The sequence below is a fragment of the Bacillus rossius genome, chromosome 2 (genome assembly GCF_032445375.1).
Source record: "Bacillus rossius redtenbacheri isolate Brsri chromosome 2, Brsri_v3, whole genome shotgun sequence".
NCBI lineage: Eukaryota > Metazoa > Arthropoda > Insecta > Phasmatodea > Bacillidae > Bacillus > Bacillus rossius.
Genome location: NC_086331.1, coordinates 111,179,339 through 111,197,188, shown reverse-complemented (window position 1 = coordinate 111,197,188; position 17,850 = coordinate 111,179,339). Strand labels below are relative to the sequence as shown.

The 17,850-nt window shown below is 33.0% G+C and overlaps 1 protein-coding gene across 1 annotated transcript in view; it reads right to left on the bottom strand.

Moving 5' to 3' along the window:
• The window catches only part of LOC134529614 (plexin-A1), a 97,698-nt gene that overhangs the window by 21,081 nt on the left and 58,767 nt on the right, over positions 1 to 17,850 (bottom strand). Inside the window, exons 11-19 of the mRNA XM_063363900.1 lie at positions 17,094 to 17,673; positions 14,881 to 15,046; positions 11,420 to 11,539; positions 9,140 to 9,376; positions 8,654 to 8,830; positions 6,459 to 6,708; positions 4,600 to 4,864; positions 2,466 to 2,603; positions 1,542 to 1,755 (exon numbers count right to left, since the gene is read on the bottom strand). Of these exons, the coding sequence (XP_063219970.1) occupies positions 1,542 to 1,755; positions 2,466 to 2,603; positions 4,600 to 4,864; positions 6,459 to 6,708; positions 8,654 to 8,830; positions 9,140 to 9,376; positions 11,420 to 11,539; positions 14,881 to 15,046; positions 17,094 to 17,673 (2,147 nt within the window). The remainder of the gene's footprint in view (positions 1 to 1,541; positions 1,756 to 2,465; positions 2,604 to 4,599; positions 4,865 to 6,458; positions 6,709 to 8,653; positions 8,831 to 9,139; positions 9,377 to 11,419; positions 11,540 to 14,880; positions 15,047 to 17,093; positions 17,674 to 17,850) is intronic.

Genomic DNA, 17,850 nt, shown 5'->3' with positions numbered 1-17,850 from the left:
ATACAGTCAAACCTCTATCTATTGAACTCGCATGTATCGATTGTCCGTGTTTATCGTATACTTTCTACGGTCCCGGCAAAATTGCCATACAACTAAGGTTAAAAAAGTCCGCTTGTACCGATGTTCGAATTATCGTTTTGTCCGCATTGATCGTTCAAAATATGTGGTCCCGTCACTATAAATTATAATAGATGATCGTTTAACCATAAAGATTTTGCAGAAATAACCATTTCTTAGAAAGAAACCGTCATAAAAACAGTAATAATAGTATACAGTAGTAAATATCACCTTAAATCTGCAGCCAAGTAATGGAGCACGTAAATATGAAGAAAAGACAAATGAACAACAACGTACGAAGAAATAGGGATGATGTACCATAACTACAGTACAAACCCAATTGTTATCCTAAGATAATTACCATAAAAAGAACCAAAGATTCTTTGTCGATACCATAATTACTACAGAAGCACGAAAGCTACCACATTTGCACTCTAGTTACCGTAACAACCGAGATGTCTATTTACCGTGACGGTGATGTATTTATTTATGACATATTAAAATTAAAGAACATTATTGAAAAAAAGGATGTTAAATTTTTATATGTACGTTTGGCACATGTTGCGAAGAAATAATGCGATCTGAAATAATGCAGTACTACTACGAAAACTGAAAAGGGTACTCGTGGATTTTTAGGTTATGGCAGTCTCTCTCGTTTTTCAGTAATATCGGCCGAAAATTAACAAGCGTATCGGAAGTCGGCAGAAATGCCGATTCAATTAAATATTGGCAAAATCGGCTTCTTCAGGACAGCTCTACATTTGATGACATGAGTAAACATATTTCAGACTTCAGGATATTGAAAACGACTTTAATTTCCATGTAGATTTATTGTGCTTATGTTTTTTTTTGCAAGTGTAAATTGAATTAAGTAAAATACTTCCATTTTTAGTTATTTTTCAACTGATTTAACTTTAATGACAAGTAACTGACATATTTCTGACACTAATTTTGAGGTTAAATATTATTTTTTAAAAATTCTTAAGAGTGAAGTCCACATCTATTGAATGTCCGCATCTACTGAATTTTTTTGTTGGTCCCCTAAAAAACGATAGATAGAGGTTTGACTGTATACATAACAGCAAAAGTGTTTCAGTATGAAAGGTGTAAAATAAACATACTGATAGAGAAGCCATGCAACAAGAGAAATTCTGTAATGGCTGCTCCCTATGCTAGTCTAGTATAATATAATTCTTTCACTGTTTGCTAAAAATTAGCACTGATCAAATGAAAACCTAGGTTCCTGATTTACACCACCTCCCAGTCTTACTCTATTTTACCTATTTTTTTAACTATCAAATGCTATCATAGTCCAGCCACAAAGCACAGAATGAAACCAAAAATACTCATAATGGTACCAAATTGAGAAAAAACTGCTTGCTAAATTTTTTAGTCAATGGTTGGTTGATGAAGGAATTCATACAAAATCTAATAATAAAAAAAATTAACTATGCAATAAAATAAGAAAGAAAATTGTACTTTACCATTGGTTTGAAGTCAATGGATTGTCTAATGAGTTTTTCTTCGCTGAGAGAGTAGCGAGCCTCCGAAGTGATGGCATCCACAGGGCCTTTGTCAACTTGCTGCTTCACTGCCCGAAACAGCATGAACAGTGGTTCACCCGCACACTCCCGCAGAAACTTATATAGAAGAAATGTAAACCACGATGACAGCATTTTTTCTGCAACGCTTTCCGTCCTGTTACACACAAACATAAAACAAATCTTGTGGACTTTGAACCTTTTAATCAAGTTGCACTTGCAAATAAAAAAGCAGTTACTGAACAAAATTGTGAATAGAAAAAAAATTACAAAAGAATTTAATTATTTGTTACGTTATTGCTGAGATTTTAAGTATCTAAATCAAATGCTTTAATAGTATTTTAATACTTAGCAACTTTGTATGAAAATTTATTTTAAAAATATTTGAATTGGTGTAGTTAACAGCATATACATAATGTTATTTATAAAGAATTCTAAATTTTTTTAAATTCCTTGCATAATACTTTATATTTTATAAAAAAAATTCAGTTTGGCATTCTTTAACCTAAATAAAATGTGATATAATATAATCTAAAATTAGCTAAGGATACTTCAATTACTAAGAAAAAAAATTACATAGAAAATTTTTGTATGTTAATTAAGAGTCAATTATTTTACATTTTCAAAGTAAAGTGTTTCATAAAAAAAATATTCAAAATTATTTCAAAATGGGTGTTGTATTATGAAGTATTCGAAAATTTGCGATAGAAAAAAGAATTTGCTTTAAACTCTTTTGCACATGTTTAAAATAGACTTTTATCAACTCCAATTTGTAAGGGTAAATAAATAAAACTTGAGATTTGTAGGGGGATAATGCAGAGATGTAGTAGAGCAGCATCATCTTGAGACCCACACAACACAACATACCTGCGTAGCAATAGTTTGGGATGGCTCTTGCCTTCCATGCACTTCTCTATCAGGTCGGCCAATAAGGTCTTCAGGATGTCAGTGCAGTACTCCATTTTGCTCTGCAGGGCCACCATTATCAGTGATGCCACGTTCACTCTGCGGTAAAAACACACCACGTGCACCACATACCACTAAGAGCTAAACATTATGTTGCATTCACCTTAACCATAATTATTTACTGCAAAACTCTGCTCCATACCGAAATACAAGATCAAAGTATTCGTTAGTAACGATGACCATTTAGCATCAGCACGAGCTCTGATAAAGGTTGACATGTGACTGAAAATATTACAATGTATAAACTTTGCCAGTACCATCTACATAAAACAAATAAAACTCAAGATCGAGGCTTTGCACTGATCACTGCATACATTTCAAACAAAATGCACACACTTGAGTGTTTACATGATATTGCACCAAAGTTACAACGTATTCATGTGTAAAGAAGGCAAAAGTAACACCAAAAGCAAAGTCTATATTCTTCATACAATCTTTTTTTATGTCACAATTTTAATTTTACTCATGAAACACCAAAAAATGATGGTGCTCGTAAACTGGTTAGTCTAGTTAATCGTGCTTATTTGAACTAACTATATGTCACATGAGCAAAAAGTTGAAGCAGAACATAAATCTATATTACAGAGAGTGGCCACTTTGTGGCCTTCTGATCACCTACAGATATTCCCTAAAAACCATTATAATCTGTATATGATAACTTTAAGTAGCTGTAGTTATCATTTTACCATCACCGTTACACTCGTACTCAGAACTGTGATTAATTGACCTATGAACTATTCTTGGCTTGACGTTGAGTTATTGGACACCCTTTATATATACATACAGTAGAACCCTGTTATAACGAATCTGAAGGGAGTAGTTTATATGTTCACTATAGAGGGGAAACTTTATAACTGGGAAAACTTTTATATTGACAATACATACTCAAAAGCAAAATCTTAACTACACATTGGCCTAAGCCAAGAAAAGAACGAATGAAAATACTCAAAGCAACAGTTTTATGAGCAAATACAGATATTTTTAATGCACTACACATGTACAAACTTTCTATTAATGGTTCTTCGACATCGGCGTATTTTCCATTTTTCAGCTTGAGAAAGAAGATTGTTCAGCTTGTTTAATATTGTACTTAATGTGGATGTTGCAATTCCCAGTTCCTTTGCTATTAACACGTGCGGGACAGTGGGGTTGGAGTTTATCTTTTCAATAATGTCCAGTTTATCTCGCACAGATAATGCCTTATGTTTTTTACTGCGTTTTTCACCCATTTTTATGTACATATTTCTTATTGAAGCACATTTGCAGCTTAATAACACGAAATTCTTTTTACCGTCAAAAGTAAATAAACTAAAAGTAACGAGTTTGGCGCATCAAAGATCACTACGTATCATTTAGTATTGCAGTTGCTAAAGCTGGAACAAAATTTTCTCACTTTCTATGGAAAAATTTAGTCCACAAGAGTTCTATCTAGTGGTAGTCTTACGAACCTTACTCGATCAAAATGTCTGAAACGTGAACGATAAAAATGAGACGTAAAAATATTGAATTTGCTGCTATAATGTACATACGTATTTGTGTGGCGGTATTTTATGTTTAATTTTGATAACATATTAAATGTACACGCGTTCGCCCATTCTTTAACTATGAAGGGAAAACTACTTTTTTATTTTCACCAAACTGATCACCATCTTTGGCTACACGTAGCCTACCGAGGCCACTCGAATACGACTTGTTTATAATATGAACAGTGGACAATCGAGTAGCGTATTGCGGAGAAAAACTTCAATGTGATCCAGAATAGACGTTTTGTGAAAAAAACTTTTAATTAAATGAAAATATTTGAGATAAATGTGCATTATGTCGACAAAATTTGTTCGTGGTACACGGGAAAACGTATCAACATTGACAAAAGTTGTACGCTATATCCAATAAATTAATACATAACCTCACATCATTTTGCCGGGACCGAGACGGAAATTCACAATAAACGGGAATTCATTATAGGCGGGTTCACTATAAACGGGTTCTACTGTATATATTAAGACAGAGAGAGCGAGAGAGAAAGAATACTAACCTGTCTCTCATAGAGAAATATCTGTTACTTTCAAGAGTTCGAATAAACAGCAAAAGAAATGTCTTGTTCATGACCAGTTGTCCAAACAAACGAAGTCCTTTTTCTTTGCGTTGTAACTCTGGTCGTTCCCATTGAAGGACAACATGGTCATCCATGTTTGGGAACAAGATTTTCATAGCATATGTGCGATAATCGAGGAACGGTATGCCTCCTAGAGTCAAGTCACCTGTGAGGTCCGTCATTTCCGTCTGTAGCTCAGCAAAAGCTGCAAAAAAGTAAGAAAAAGGCAGAAACATTAACTATTTGAGAAATACTAGAAACATTGAATTCATAAATTAAAGTTTTCAAGTAAAATTACCTTTTAGATGGGATTATTCTATAGCTGGAATGGATGAGGAATTTTTTGTTTGGTTAATTTCAGGCGGGAAACTAGACAGGATATGGAATTATTTCAGTTTACAAATTTCAAAAATGCCTATACTTTTACAAAGAAAAAATGGTGTAGTTTCCATTTTGTACGCCCAAATCTAGTTATTATAAATTGATAGAGTCAGGTAATTTTCATGAACCAAATAATCCCAAGAAATAACGCTAATTGATTTTAATTTTATAATAATCCCAAAATTAAAACAAAAAGCCTAATTATCTTATATATTTACAATAGCCACGTAACTATTCAACAATTTTACAAACATATTAATAGCAAATTTCCAATTGAATACAGTAATTTTATTTACAGTTTATTTTGTTTTAACATTGTGAATTGAAACATTAAACATAAATGCAGCAAGAAAGCTACTACTGTGTGATCATGGTGGTAAATTGATCATAACTTCCGATCTTAAAAATGTTTCAACTAATGTGTTTATATTTCGTACATAGAATTAACAGTTCCCATGTTTATTTGATGTTTCTATGTTTGTAGACAATCTTTTTTCTCAGATACTGGTAAATGATATGAAAACAACGAATAATTTTTTCTTACACGTTTAATGTGTTAAATAGTTTGTATATTCAATAGTTGAATTAATTCGTTCTGCTACCGGTTCGTGACAGTTGTGAAATAACTTTGAGTATGTGTTGTATGTTTCAAAAGTTGAATTTAGTGCTTGTTTACTATCATGCCTGGTAACATTTTTACGCCAATGTTAATATTTTTGAGTTTGAACTGCTGAAAATGGTGCATTCTCTTTTGCATGCATGTATTGACTTAGGTTGAAGTACAGTGTTTTCTTTAAAAATAGTTTGTTGAGAAAAATTTTGTAACATGGGAAAGGAAAAATAGTAATTTCCCGTTCAACATTTCGGAAAAGATACATTCAAAAATTTCCCAGAAAAATCTGGATCCCACCAAGCTCTAGATTCACTTAACATGAGAAATCAATTTAAAACTTGTTTTATAACAAATGTGAATTCAGCATGCCATAAGAGATGCTGATTTTTATTCCAATTTTGGATAACAATTAACCTAATGCATAATCTAAAACTATCATATTATGGAAAAATAATTTAACAAACTAGTAAGATTCATAATGAAAACATGTTCATATAAAAATAGCGTTGTTGCTACTGTAGAAATTGTGTTCATCCATCATTTTAATAGTTTCCTTAAGTGAAATATTTAATACTACGCTACTATGGCAGCTACATTACCAACACGTACAGAATAACCTTTCTATTAAAAGTAAATAAACAAAAATTACTTATAATGTAAGATGCATAAACATGCATACAAACAGTATTAATGTCAAATTATCTGGTCAATAATGGAAAACAAGGTACAACAAACTACAAATACACCCTCATTAAGCAACATTTTTTTTACAAGTTACAAGTAGGTAAAACAAAAGTTAAATTACCTTCCTTGCATTCAGCAGCCACACGTAACTCTAAAATATCCATCTGCTCTTGCATGTCTTTGAGCACTCTGTTGCTTTCCGTTGACTTGCGACGATATGCTATAAGGAACGCTACAAAGATGATGAGCAGGCATAGGATTGCTGCAATGACTCCAAACAAAGCAGGTTTGGACAAAGGGCCCGTCAGTCCCACCGGAGTTGTGTAGCTCAGCTTACCAATAGTGAAACGAAGCATTCCACCTACTATCACCTGCAACAATAACACATCATCTATTTATTACAATCTATTCATTAGTTTATACTTCACTGCTATCAAGAGTTTCAATCAAAATAATTTGTAATAAAAATTGAGGTATTTACTGATTTTTACTTTATTTAATTTATATTTGTCACATGCCCACCAACAGCCTAGGGCTTCAGTGGTGGGCACAACACTGACAACAAAATGACAAATATGGACAACAAAGAGACAAATAAAGACCAAAAAACAAACACAAATGATAAAAATGGTCACTGCAAGTAAACAGAACACTCCCCTCTGCTGGCTCCATAAGTGGGCAAGCAACATCTGAGGGGGAGAGCCACAGCAGGTAGAGGTACACCCACAATTGGCCAACAAACGTAAGGTGAGTAAGCCATACACTTGCAGCGACAGAAACATACAAGACAACTACAAACATAAAAGATACAATTTAAAACATAATATAACGTAGGGATCAAATTATAATTATACTACTACGCAAGACAAAAACAATTAAAACCTAAAAACTATCTATTACAAAATTTATACATATAATTAATAATAAAGTATAGACAGATCATAAAATAAATAGAATCAAATATGGAATTCTATTAATATCTAAAGTTATAAAGAACATACTTGGAAGTAGAAATTGATACAAAAATGTTAAACTGAAACTTAAAAAATTGAATTTTCATACTGAATTTTTACACTGTTATAATTCAAAAGTTTATTATAATTTAATATAAGTCTATAAATAATATAATTATTAGTATAAAGAGTATAAAAAGTAGAACTTAAACGAGAATTAAATTGGGGAATTCTCAAGCTGGTATTGTCAAGGAGATATATGAAACTAATTTTAGAAGTATATAATAATTGTAAATGAAGAGTGCAACAAGATAGGCTCTACGGTCGACAAGGAGAGTTAAGTTGGGCGAGGAAAATTCCTTAGAATAATTAGTTGTATCACTTTATTTTTTAATATTTTCTATTTGTCTCTATATCAGTTACCTTGATACCATTCCTGATAATAGAACATTATTATAATTTAGATCTAAATATAGGGAGATAATTGAGTCCGAATTAGTTGCATAAAAAATAATACATTTTATAAGGGCTAAAGTTTTTTGAGCAGTAGAAAATAATGAACATGTTTGTGAAAATATAATTTGGAATCTAGAATTAAATTACAAGAATAATATTACAGAAATTCTAGAATTTAAGAGCTTGTTAAAAAAATACTAATTTTCTAAAATTTGATACATTTTAATGAATACAAGACCTTCGGATAGTTTGACATCCATTAGAAACGTACCAACCACGCAGATTCTGTTGTGGTTTAATTGTATTTTCAGTAATATTTTCTCTCGTAAGAGTGCTCTATTGCTTCAAATTGCATGATAATTTTGAGTGATGTTAATTTCTCTCAGGTAACTAAGTTATTAATGATTATGATAGTTCATGAAAGTTTTAACTACAACTAATACCTATTTAATAATTATTATTTTACCACACTATAGTAAAGCATCTTTCCATTTTCACACGTAATAATGAAGTTCAATTTTCAGTCCGATTCAGACAACATTAAAAGATTGAATATGGCTTGTAATATGTTTTTTATACAATAAATAAATAATAAATGAGTAAGTAATAAAAACCACAAAAAAATATGAAAACCAAAAAATAAATACTGTTAAGAAGCAAAATCCTCATATTTAAAAATACTAAATATAGCACTCTTAAACACGTTAAAAAATGTACATGGAATTTACTGTAACATGTGATCAAATATTTTTCTAAAGTAAAACTGAATGACACAAGATAAAATGTCCATAAACTGTTTCAAAATATGTACTTGGTGAAAGAAGACTAACTAAAGAAGAGTAACTATCTAGAGTAATATGAAAGTATAAAAAAAAAAGGAAGAAAAGTATTTCTGCGAGCAACATACCACCACTTCTGGCAGGTTCTGCATGTAGACGCGACCCTCCTCGTCCAATGATTGAGGCTGTGAAGTGGGTGGCCTGCAAGTCAGCTGCTGTCGAGACAGCGAAGTCACATTGCAGAAGCTATTGCCAATTTGCACAACAACATCAGATTCTTGGCAAGCTCGGTCCAAGTTTTGTCCCTAGAAATATGAAAATACCAACCAACTTATCAGCATTAAATGCATACACACCATATAAGGAGGATAATTTAACTGTCCGCAAACAGAAAGCAAAATTTTAAACATAAGGATGTTATTAAAAATATGCTTTTATTTGGTTTCTTTCCAAATGGTAGAATTTTTTTTTTCTTTAGTGTGAATTGCTGACGAAAAGAGTACAAGCCAGTTTAAAGTCACCACCATTTCTTTGAAAAAATAAATAAATAAATAAATTTAATAACTACATTGAACACATGTTTATACTCACTAGTTTATCAGTGGCATACTCACATTGATTGTCAAGTAGTCACTCTTGTAATATTTAACCTCCTCGTCGAATGGTTCATACACTGGGTTTGGATACAAAAGAAAAGCTTTGTAGTCCACCGACAAATTCTGAACCCCAGCCACATTGTCCATTAGGAAGCCGTACTCCAGCTTGAGAGGATTCTCCGCATCAATGTCCTCCTCCACCTTGATGGTGGGCGAAGTGCAGGCCATGTTGGAGTTGCTCAGCACCACACATTGCTGCCAGCACCACACATAGCTTCAACTCTTAACTAGTGCCATTAGTGCACATTGAAGTTGCTCAGCATCATACACAGCTTCAACACTCACTACTGCCATTAGATCATTCCAAGCACACATACGAGTTGCTCAGCACGACATATTGCTGCTGGCACCACACACAGCTTCAATACTCATTAATGCCATTAGATCATTCCAAGTGCATATAGGTACATACAGTCACACATCAACCTTAAGGCGATATTTTGCAAAGGAGAGATTTATAATATGAAAAATGTTTTATGACTGTACTTCTTTTAATATTCCAAAACCATACAATGGGTAGTCTGTAGTCTGTTTACTTGAAACTTATGTATTTTTTTTAGTTGAAGATTTATTCTTTTTATTAAAAGTGTTTTCAAGCAGATAGTTCATTTTCAGTTTGTTGGCTGGGTTAACATGTAAGCAAATTAAATTTCAATACATTATTTTATGTGATTTTAACTTCATTTTGTAATTATTGTGTTTAAAATATAACTAGATCATTGTTGGGCTTTCAGCAATTTCTGCAATTTATAAGTTTGGTGCGATAAAATAACAGCTGTTAGTAAACTTGGTTAATTAATTGGTTAGTTACTGAACTTTCAGGTGGGTCAATAACTGTTAACAAGTCAGAATAAAGTAAGCAGTTACCCACTGCTTCAAGAGGAAAAATTATTGATAACTTTCTGTAATTTGTAAACCTCTATGATTGGTGGAAAAAGTCGTATGTTTAGGAAGCAATGGACTCATTGGTTGATTTGACCACCTGGCTGGTTTCTTCCCACTGGGAACACAGGCAGTCATGTTGCCTTTGCTCTGTACTCAGCATCGCTCAAGAGAAGAAGGTATTCACAGCTGCATAGTCAATGGTTAATGGCACAGCCCATTTAAAATAAATGTAACAAAATATAGCAGATGCCAGTTTAGTTAAATAATCTGTGGTATTTGCCATTTAGACTGCGTTCTAAAATAGACTACGTCCAAGATCTAAGTGCAGCTATAGTCATGAAAGAAGAGGTTGTAAAATGCAAAACTGTGCAAGGAATTGTAAATGCGGACGTGAGATAATTGTTTTTAAGATATGAGTACCTCATAGCATATGGTTTCGTCTGGGGATAAAATATTCATTGAGCTGATGTGTTTTTAATTGTTCCCAGATAACATTACTTTAGTATGTAATTTTGTTACCAAAGATCTCACACCCCATTTTAAGCTATATCATATCACACACAGTACATACCTTTATTGCAGTTGGCTTTAATAAATTTTAATTTTTTTTATTGTCCAAGAAATTCATTCTGGTTTTGTGATTAGTGTATATGTGAAAATACAAATTGGGTTATTATTTATATAGTTAGTAACTAAAAATTCAAAGTCGAAACCACTTTTTCTTTTATTGCTTGTAACAAAGAAACTATGCTTGAAAGAAAAAAAAAAATCTTTTAAGAGGAGGAAATTTCCTAAAAATAAGTCCTGACTGCCGCAGTCAATTATTGTCAATTATTTATTGCTTTATTTTAATGTCAAAATTAGGGTTCATGATGCTGATGCCAAGACTGTGTAATGTTGCAATTATATACATTAATAATTTAAAAATTATGTTACTACATTAAAATTATTTTTTTTTAAATTAAAAACATTAAATTTTTTTACCATGCAACTATCATTGTTTAAGAAATATTAAAATTTATTTAAATGAACTTGTGAACCAGATATTAAATACTATGAAGGGTTATATTATAATTGTTTTTATATGTATTGTGCTTACCATTTAAGGCTTCTCAGATGTTAATATGCATGTCATAAATTTAAATAAATAAACAACTAGTGGCCGACAAAATTGATCTTCTATACTTCTCTACAGAATATTAATTCCCCACCTCTTTGCCATTTTCCAGATTTATCAGCAAACTTAAGTATAACACATCTACACGTGAGATATTGCTAGAGTCAATGAGAAGGATACTTTCACAATACAATATAATGAATTGCTTTTAATTAGAAACCGTAATAAATACTCACACTGCAAAACATGTTGCCTTTGTAGTAAACATATATTTGTGGGTTCTGTATGTACGCCAAATTTTTCCCAGAAACAGATATACGAATGCCTCCTGCTGGTATACCTTTTGGAATCTTTACCTGCACACAAATATTATAGCACATTATACATCATACAAAAAGTGAGAAACATGCACTATTTTTTTTATGATCTCATTAAATTTTACTAAACAAATTTAATTTGTAAATGTTTTAAACTTATAAAATCAGAATATTTAATGTAAAAAGTTTGATTTCAAGCTGAAATGCCTCCCTTCACAATGGGGAAGCTGTGACATCAAATGACTGCATTTCACTGTCTATCGGTACCGCAAACAAAAAGAAACACTGAATATTTTGTACAAAAAACTTAAAAAACCTATTAAAGCTATATTTTTCTAGACTTAAAGAAAAAAACAGAAATATGTGTGTGATCAGGTGGTGCTTGGATGGGATGATCAGCATGTTACAGATGTAAATATTTATTTGTATGCAGTATTAATGTACACATTGCCTTTTCTTTATGAACACAAAAATTTTAACTAAAAATGGATGAGTGCAAAATTTATGGGTCGAGTCAAGCCGAGCCAGGTTGAGTACTAATAACACCGAATAAATTTATACCCACATTTGACAATTTTTAGTCGAGCCAATTCTTCAAAATCGAGACAAGCTCAAGTTATTGTAGAAATTTTAGAGAATAATTTTATGATCCTGATGTTTAAATCTCAATGCCGAAATAAAATCATATTTAAGATCAAATATGTTTTGAAAGAGTGAGTCATTTGTGTCATGTGAATAAGTAATTACAAATCATATTATATATTATATAACAGCTTTTAAAATTGGGTATTTTATTCCCAATGGATTCTGGAAAAGTCAGTAGATGTGAAGGGCTTTTAAGTCAAGGAAGATTCTGTGGTTTTGTGAATTAAAAATGAGAAAATGTTGATTACTAACGGCTTTGAAGTCAAGGAAGATTCTACGGTTTTGTGAATGAAAAATGAGAAAATATTGATTACTAACTTTAACAATGTTTTTCTAGTTTTAAATTATTTCAACCCAAAAATTTTCTGAGATAGTAGTTATGAAAGAAAGTATCTTTTCTAGGAAAAATTAAAAATTATTTTTTAAAATTCTTAACATGTTTTCAAGTTGTTTTCTAAGAGAGTGTTTACCAATTGTTCACTTTTTAACTGATGGTTAGGTTAGGTTAGGTGCATTATAAATGGTGGAAAAGGTCATATGGGTTAAGTTAGCTATACCACAAGTTGTGGAATGGATGGTTCAGTTAAGTTAGAAACATTTAAAAAAAACTTAATAAATAGTGTGGACTGTGGGTTAGGTAATGTTAACTGCAGTAAAAATACTGTAAAATTATTCAAATGGTTGGCTACATTTATCAGGTTAAATTAACTACGATTTAAAAACATATTTCACAGTATTCTTAACATAGTTATCTTAACCTTACCAACTGTTGTCACAATTATATGCAATTTTAATGTACCTAACCTAATCACTCATTAAAATGGAGAACTACTGGTAAACTACTTGAAGTATCATAACACCCTTAATAAGAAACTCAAAAATGGCAGGAAGTATCAAAAATTGAATTTTTAATGGCTCTATAGCAACATTAGTACTCAAATACACATTTTTCAAAAATTCTTTAATATTTTACCTTAAATAAATGCTATCTTCCTTTTTTAATCATTTTTTTAAACATTACTAAAAGGGTGTGCCAAAATCATGCACAAACACTATAACCTTACCGAAACGAACAACGTATACAAACTAAAAATTAACTCAGTATTTGTCATCTGGCATTTTTTTTTCTTCAAAAAACAGCAATATTTAGGCATTTTCAAATAATTACACGTCAAACTGTAATTATTTTTAATCAACAAAAAAATCTGTCCACCATTTTTATTCAATAGACAAAATATATAAAGATACATGGTGCTGGAACACCGTTTATATTGATTTCCACTGCAGCAGAAATAAACCAAAAAATTCTAGACTCAAAATATTTTATTTTCGTGGTTTGTCTGCTCTGAGTTACAAATCTATGTAGTATGGCAGGCCATTCATAAATGGCATCTCTTCCAGTGCTTTGAGAAGTTAACAGCAGAATAAACATTATTCATTTTTTTGGGCAGTGTAATTACGTAAAATGAACCATACTTTAAGAAAACTACGAAAATATAGATAAGATATTATACTGAGAAATGTTACATAAATAATGGTACGTGATTCTATGCTCGTTGTAAATGTCAAATATATATTGGGTTATAAGAAAAAGATTGTTGACTCTCGTCATGTCAAGTGTGATGAATTCGACTTTCAAGCCGTGCCGAACTTTAGCTACTCGCTCGACTTGGCTAGAGCTTTCGAGTCACGGCCCATCCCTAATTTTAACGGAGAAACCAAGAGTAAAATCACTTGAAGAAGTCAAGGCCTAGGTCAATGAGTAAATCTAAATACATATAAATTGTAGGCATACTAGTTACCTTGTTGAAAGTGGTAACATTTGGGAGAGCAAAATAACGACAGACCACATATGTTTTTGAATACTTGATCTGCGCTGGGTGTAACTGAGCAGTAGCGCTGTTTTGTGTTTTGCCGTGAGCTCGAGTGCAGGACAGTTGGACCTGACCTGGCGGGTAATCCTGCCTTGGTTGCTGCCAAATCAAGCCAAGGCTTGCCCAGCATGACGGCATCTCAAACCCATCTGCCAGTTGCTGCCAGCAGCAATTTAACTAATAAAGTCAGTTTAACTTGGTGTTTGACTGAACATTCACATATTTTCTTTAAATAATTAGTAAATTGAATGCAACAATTATTCTGATAATTATGCAGTAACGTGCACAAACAGTAAGATGATTATTACAATAAATTATTTGTACCTACTGAAACCTTTTTGAGCTGGCACTGAAGCACATTTTGTGATATATTCACATTCACACTGGTAATTGAAACTGCAATAAACCATTTTATACAGGGTTACCACATTCTTACTTCACCTTATTTCCCTGAGTTTTTCCTGTCTCATTGGTATGTATTCCAAAATAACAGATACAAAATAAGAATTACTATCAAAACACATTTTGACAAGCATTTCCTGCCCACTATACAGTTTCTACTGTAATCCATTCCATCGAAACTATGTAACTAACACTTAACAGAGCACTTGTTTTCAAGTTTAAGTGCTAAGAATTGTGACCATATATATGCATATCACTTTAAATTTCAATAGTAAAAGCAACAAAAAATAGTCATGATTCTTTACAGAAACACTTTCATTCACAATTTATCATCTGTTTAGCCACCATATACAATACACTTTTGTGAAGTTTGTAAGCTAAGGACCATTATTATTTATATAAATTAGATTAAAAATAAGAGATTAATATAATAATAGTTAAAAAAAAATCATTTCTCACCTGACCAGCAACCCCAGATTCAACAGATTCAATGGTTGGATCTTCAACATACTCAAAGAGATACTTGTCGAAAATTCGATCACCTTTATCAAACTTCATTCGCAGCTTGCCACTCCTTTGTCGATCAGAAGCACTGGACACACAGTGGGCCTCTTCAGAACTTGTGCTGCAATGGTCACCACTTCATTAACATAACTGAAGCATGCAACATGTTGGTGAAATAAAAAAAAAAAACTATTTGTGACAAGAGAAAACATACATTCAATACATTAAAAAAATTTTATTTCGAAATATATTTGCTGTATTACACATCTATGATGTACTGAGGCCCCATTATTCCATAATGGCTTTGATTTCAAACTTTTAAAAATATTTAACATATTAATGTAAGTGGGCATGATAGGAAAACAATAGAAGGACCAGAAAATCCAAAGTAAACTAGTGTGTGATGAAATGGTTTCAGTAAGTGGGCCACTTACATCAAATACGGGAATGATTAATGCCAGCACTGGTTGGCTGGATGAGATCAAAGGTAAAAATTAGATTACTGTCAAGTCTGTGTGTGGTGAAAGTGACTATGTTGATCTACCAGCAGCATATGAGTAGACATCTGATTTCTTAAAAATGATAAGTGAAAGGAACCTAAATCACTTTTTCACTGTAGATAAAACGCAACCGTTTTTCAAGAGTACTCCAAACAAAACTATCACATTTAGGGCGAGTGCTGCAGTGGCCGTAAGCTAAGGATCGATTAACACTTCTGGAAGGCACAAAGATGGTTGGTTTGGAAAAACTGCCATGAATGAACGAAGATAGGAAAACCCACAAAACCTAGGCAAAATAAAAATTTCAAATCCAAACTGTTAGAATATGAAGGCCAGAAAAAGCGTGGATGGCACTTAAACTGTTAGATAAATCACTTTTAAAATTTATAGAGATTGACCAAAGCTTACAAATTTTATCAGAGTCTAATAACTAATGAAGAGCTTCAACTTGACTTCCAGTTCATTTTACGTAACGTGATGAGGCTCCACAGTATTTTCTTAGAACTGATACACATCTGACATGTAAACAAGCGTAAAATCATGTACCATATTACAAACACTTTACATGATCAAAATATTATAAACACAGCAAAATGAACACCTTTACTCTCACCACCATGCAGTTGTATCAGCACCATGTTCCGGTTATAGTTACGACAAAACGCAACTAGTTGTATGGTATAAACTAACACTTGCAACAAATTTTTTTTAAATACTAGAATCTGTAACTTTGCAGATACTATTTGAGAAAAGAAACAGAGAGTAGTATTAATTTTGAATTAATTAGCTACAGATTTTCACATACACTGAATAAAAACATGTGTTACATAGAAAATACTGAATTCACACGGAGAAGGGTCGCCCCTGCTTATGGGTGGCATCTGTAATTTTCAGCAACAAAAAAAAAATCTAACATTTATACGGTAAGGGTCCTTGATTATGGGTGGCACAAAATATATGTCTTCAATAGAATTCAATGAGCAAAAGTGAAGTCTTTGTGAATCGCGTTTCAGTTGACTGGAACGTACACAATATTGCACTGTGTGTGCTTCTTCTCCGTCTGCTTTCCATCCTAGTTCATTGTACTGTTATGGGAGTGGAAGGGGCGGCAGCTGTGTACTCTCCTCACTCTACACCTCTCCAACTGACGTACTTTAACAAGACAAAGGAGAGTTGAGGTGAAATGGTGAAGACGGAGGAACTCTAGGGCATTACAACCACAGCACAATTTTATACACCCTTTTTCCCCCTTCCACCTATTGTAATTAGTTTTTATACCTGTCCCTTTTCCAGGAGAGAAAAGGTGGCAAGCTACGCTTGGCAGTTCCTTTTACAAGAACAAACACAAACATTACAGTCAGCCAGAAATTGTGTAGGGCTGGAGAAATACCGAAGTCGCACTTCACACCAGTAATATTGAGAAGAACGCTTATTTCACAAGCCTAAGACCAGTAAGTTTCCAGAAATCATGGATTGCTGCAATACGTGGATTACTTGTGAAACAATGGCTGTAGTGTTTGTCATGAAATGTTTTAGTTAAAAGCATGGGAAGTTGCACATGAAACTAATATAGTTAAATGAAATATAAAAATATGTATGCAGGTACAATAAACTTATGTAAAAACAATAACAAATAAACAAAAGCAAACACTTCTACAAGTTTCTTACCTGATAATTGTGCACGGCAAATCATCAATGAAGGCCTGAATATGACTGCCAGCATTCATATATTTTCCAGTTATTTTGATCAAAGTGCCACCAGATCTTGGACCATGCTTCGGGCTGATTAATTCAATTACTGGGTCCACAAATTCATAATTCTGCTTAGACTCCCCACGAAAGTCTTCCACCCTAACTATAACTGGTCCACGCCTGGGCTCGTTGGTCCCCGGCCCATCCACGTGACACACAATCTGCTTGGTTCTGACGTAGTGCTGCTCGTAGGGTTCACAACTGATTCCAGCGACGCTGACTCCTCCGTAAATGTCGCTGAAGGTTTTGCCGAGGTTGATGCCTTTAATGGTGATGTTGGTGCCCCCTTCCCAGGGGCCCAGCTGGGGCTCGAATGTGATCACTTCAGGGTTGGGACAAGTCTGGTTGCGATTCAGCCACACCCCGACTCCTTGGTCGCACTGTTCCTTCACTTCGCAGTGGTCCGACACCTGGCACCAGCCACAGCCATACTTGTCCGCCAAGGCTAAGCACATGCCACAGTTGTCCGCCATGTCTCGGCACCTGTATATCACCACTGCAACACACACATCAAGTTATGGTCTCTCTCTATCAACACCTATATTGTACAATCTTGAATACCAGTTCACCTTATATGTGTTACATAACAATAGAAATAGAAATATTCTTCTTATGTTGTTAAAATATTTTTATTATTTGCAATGTTTTGTATGATTTTGAGAGTTTTTAGTCT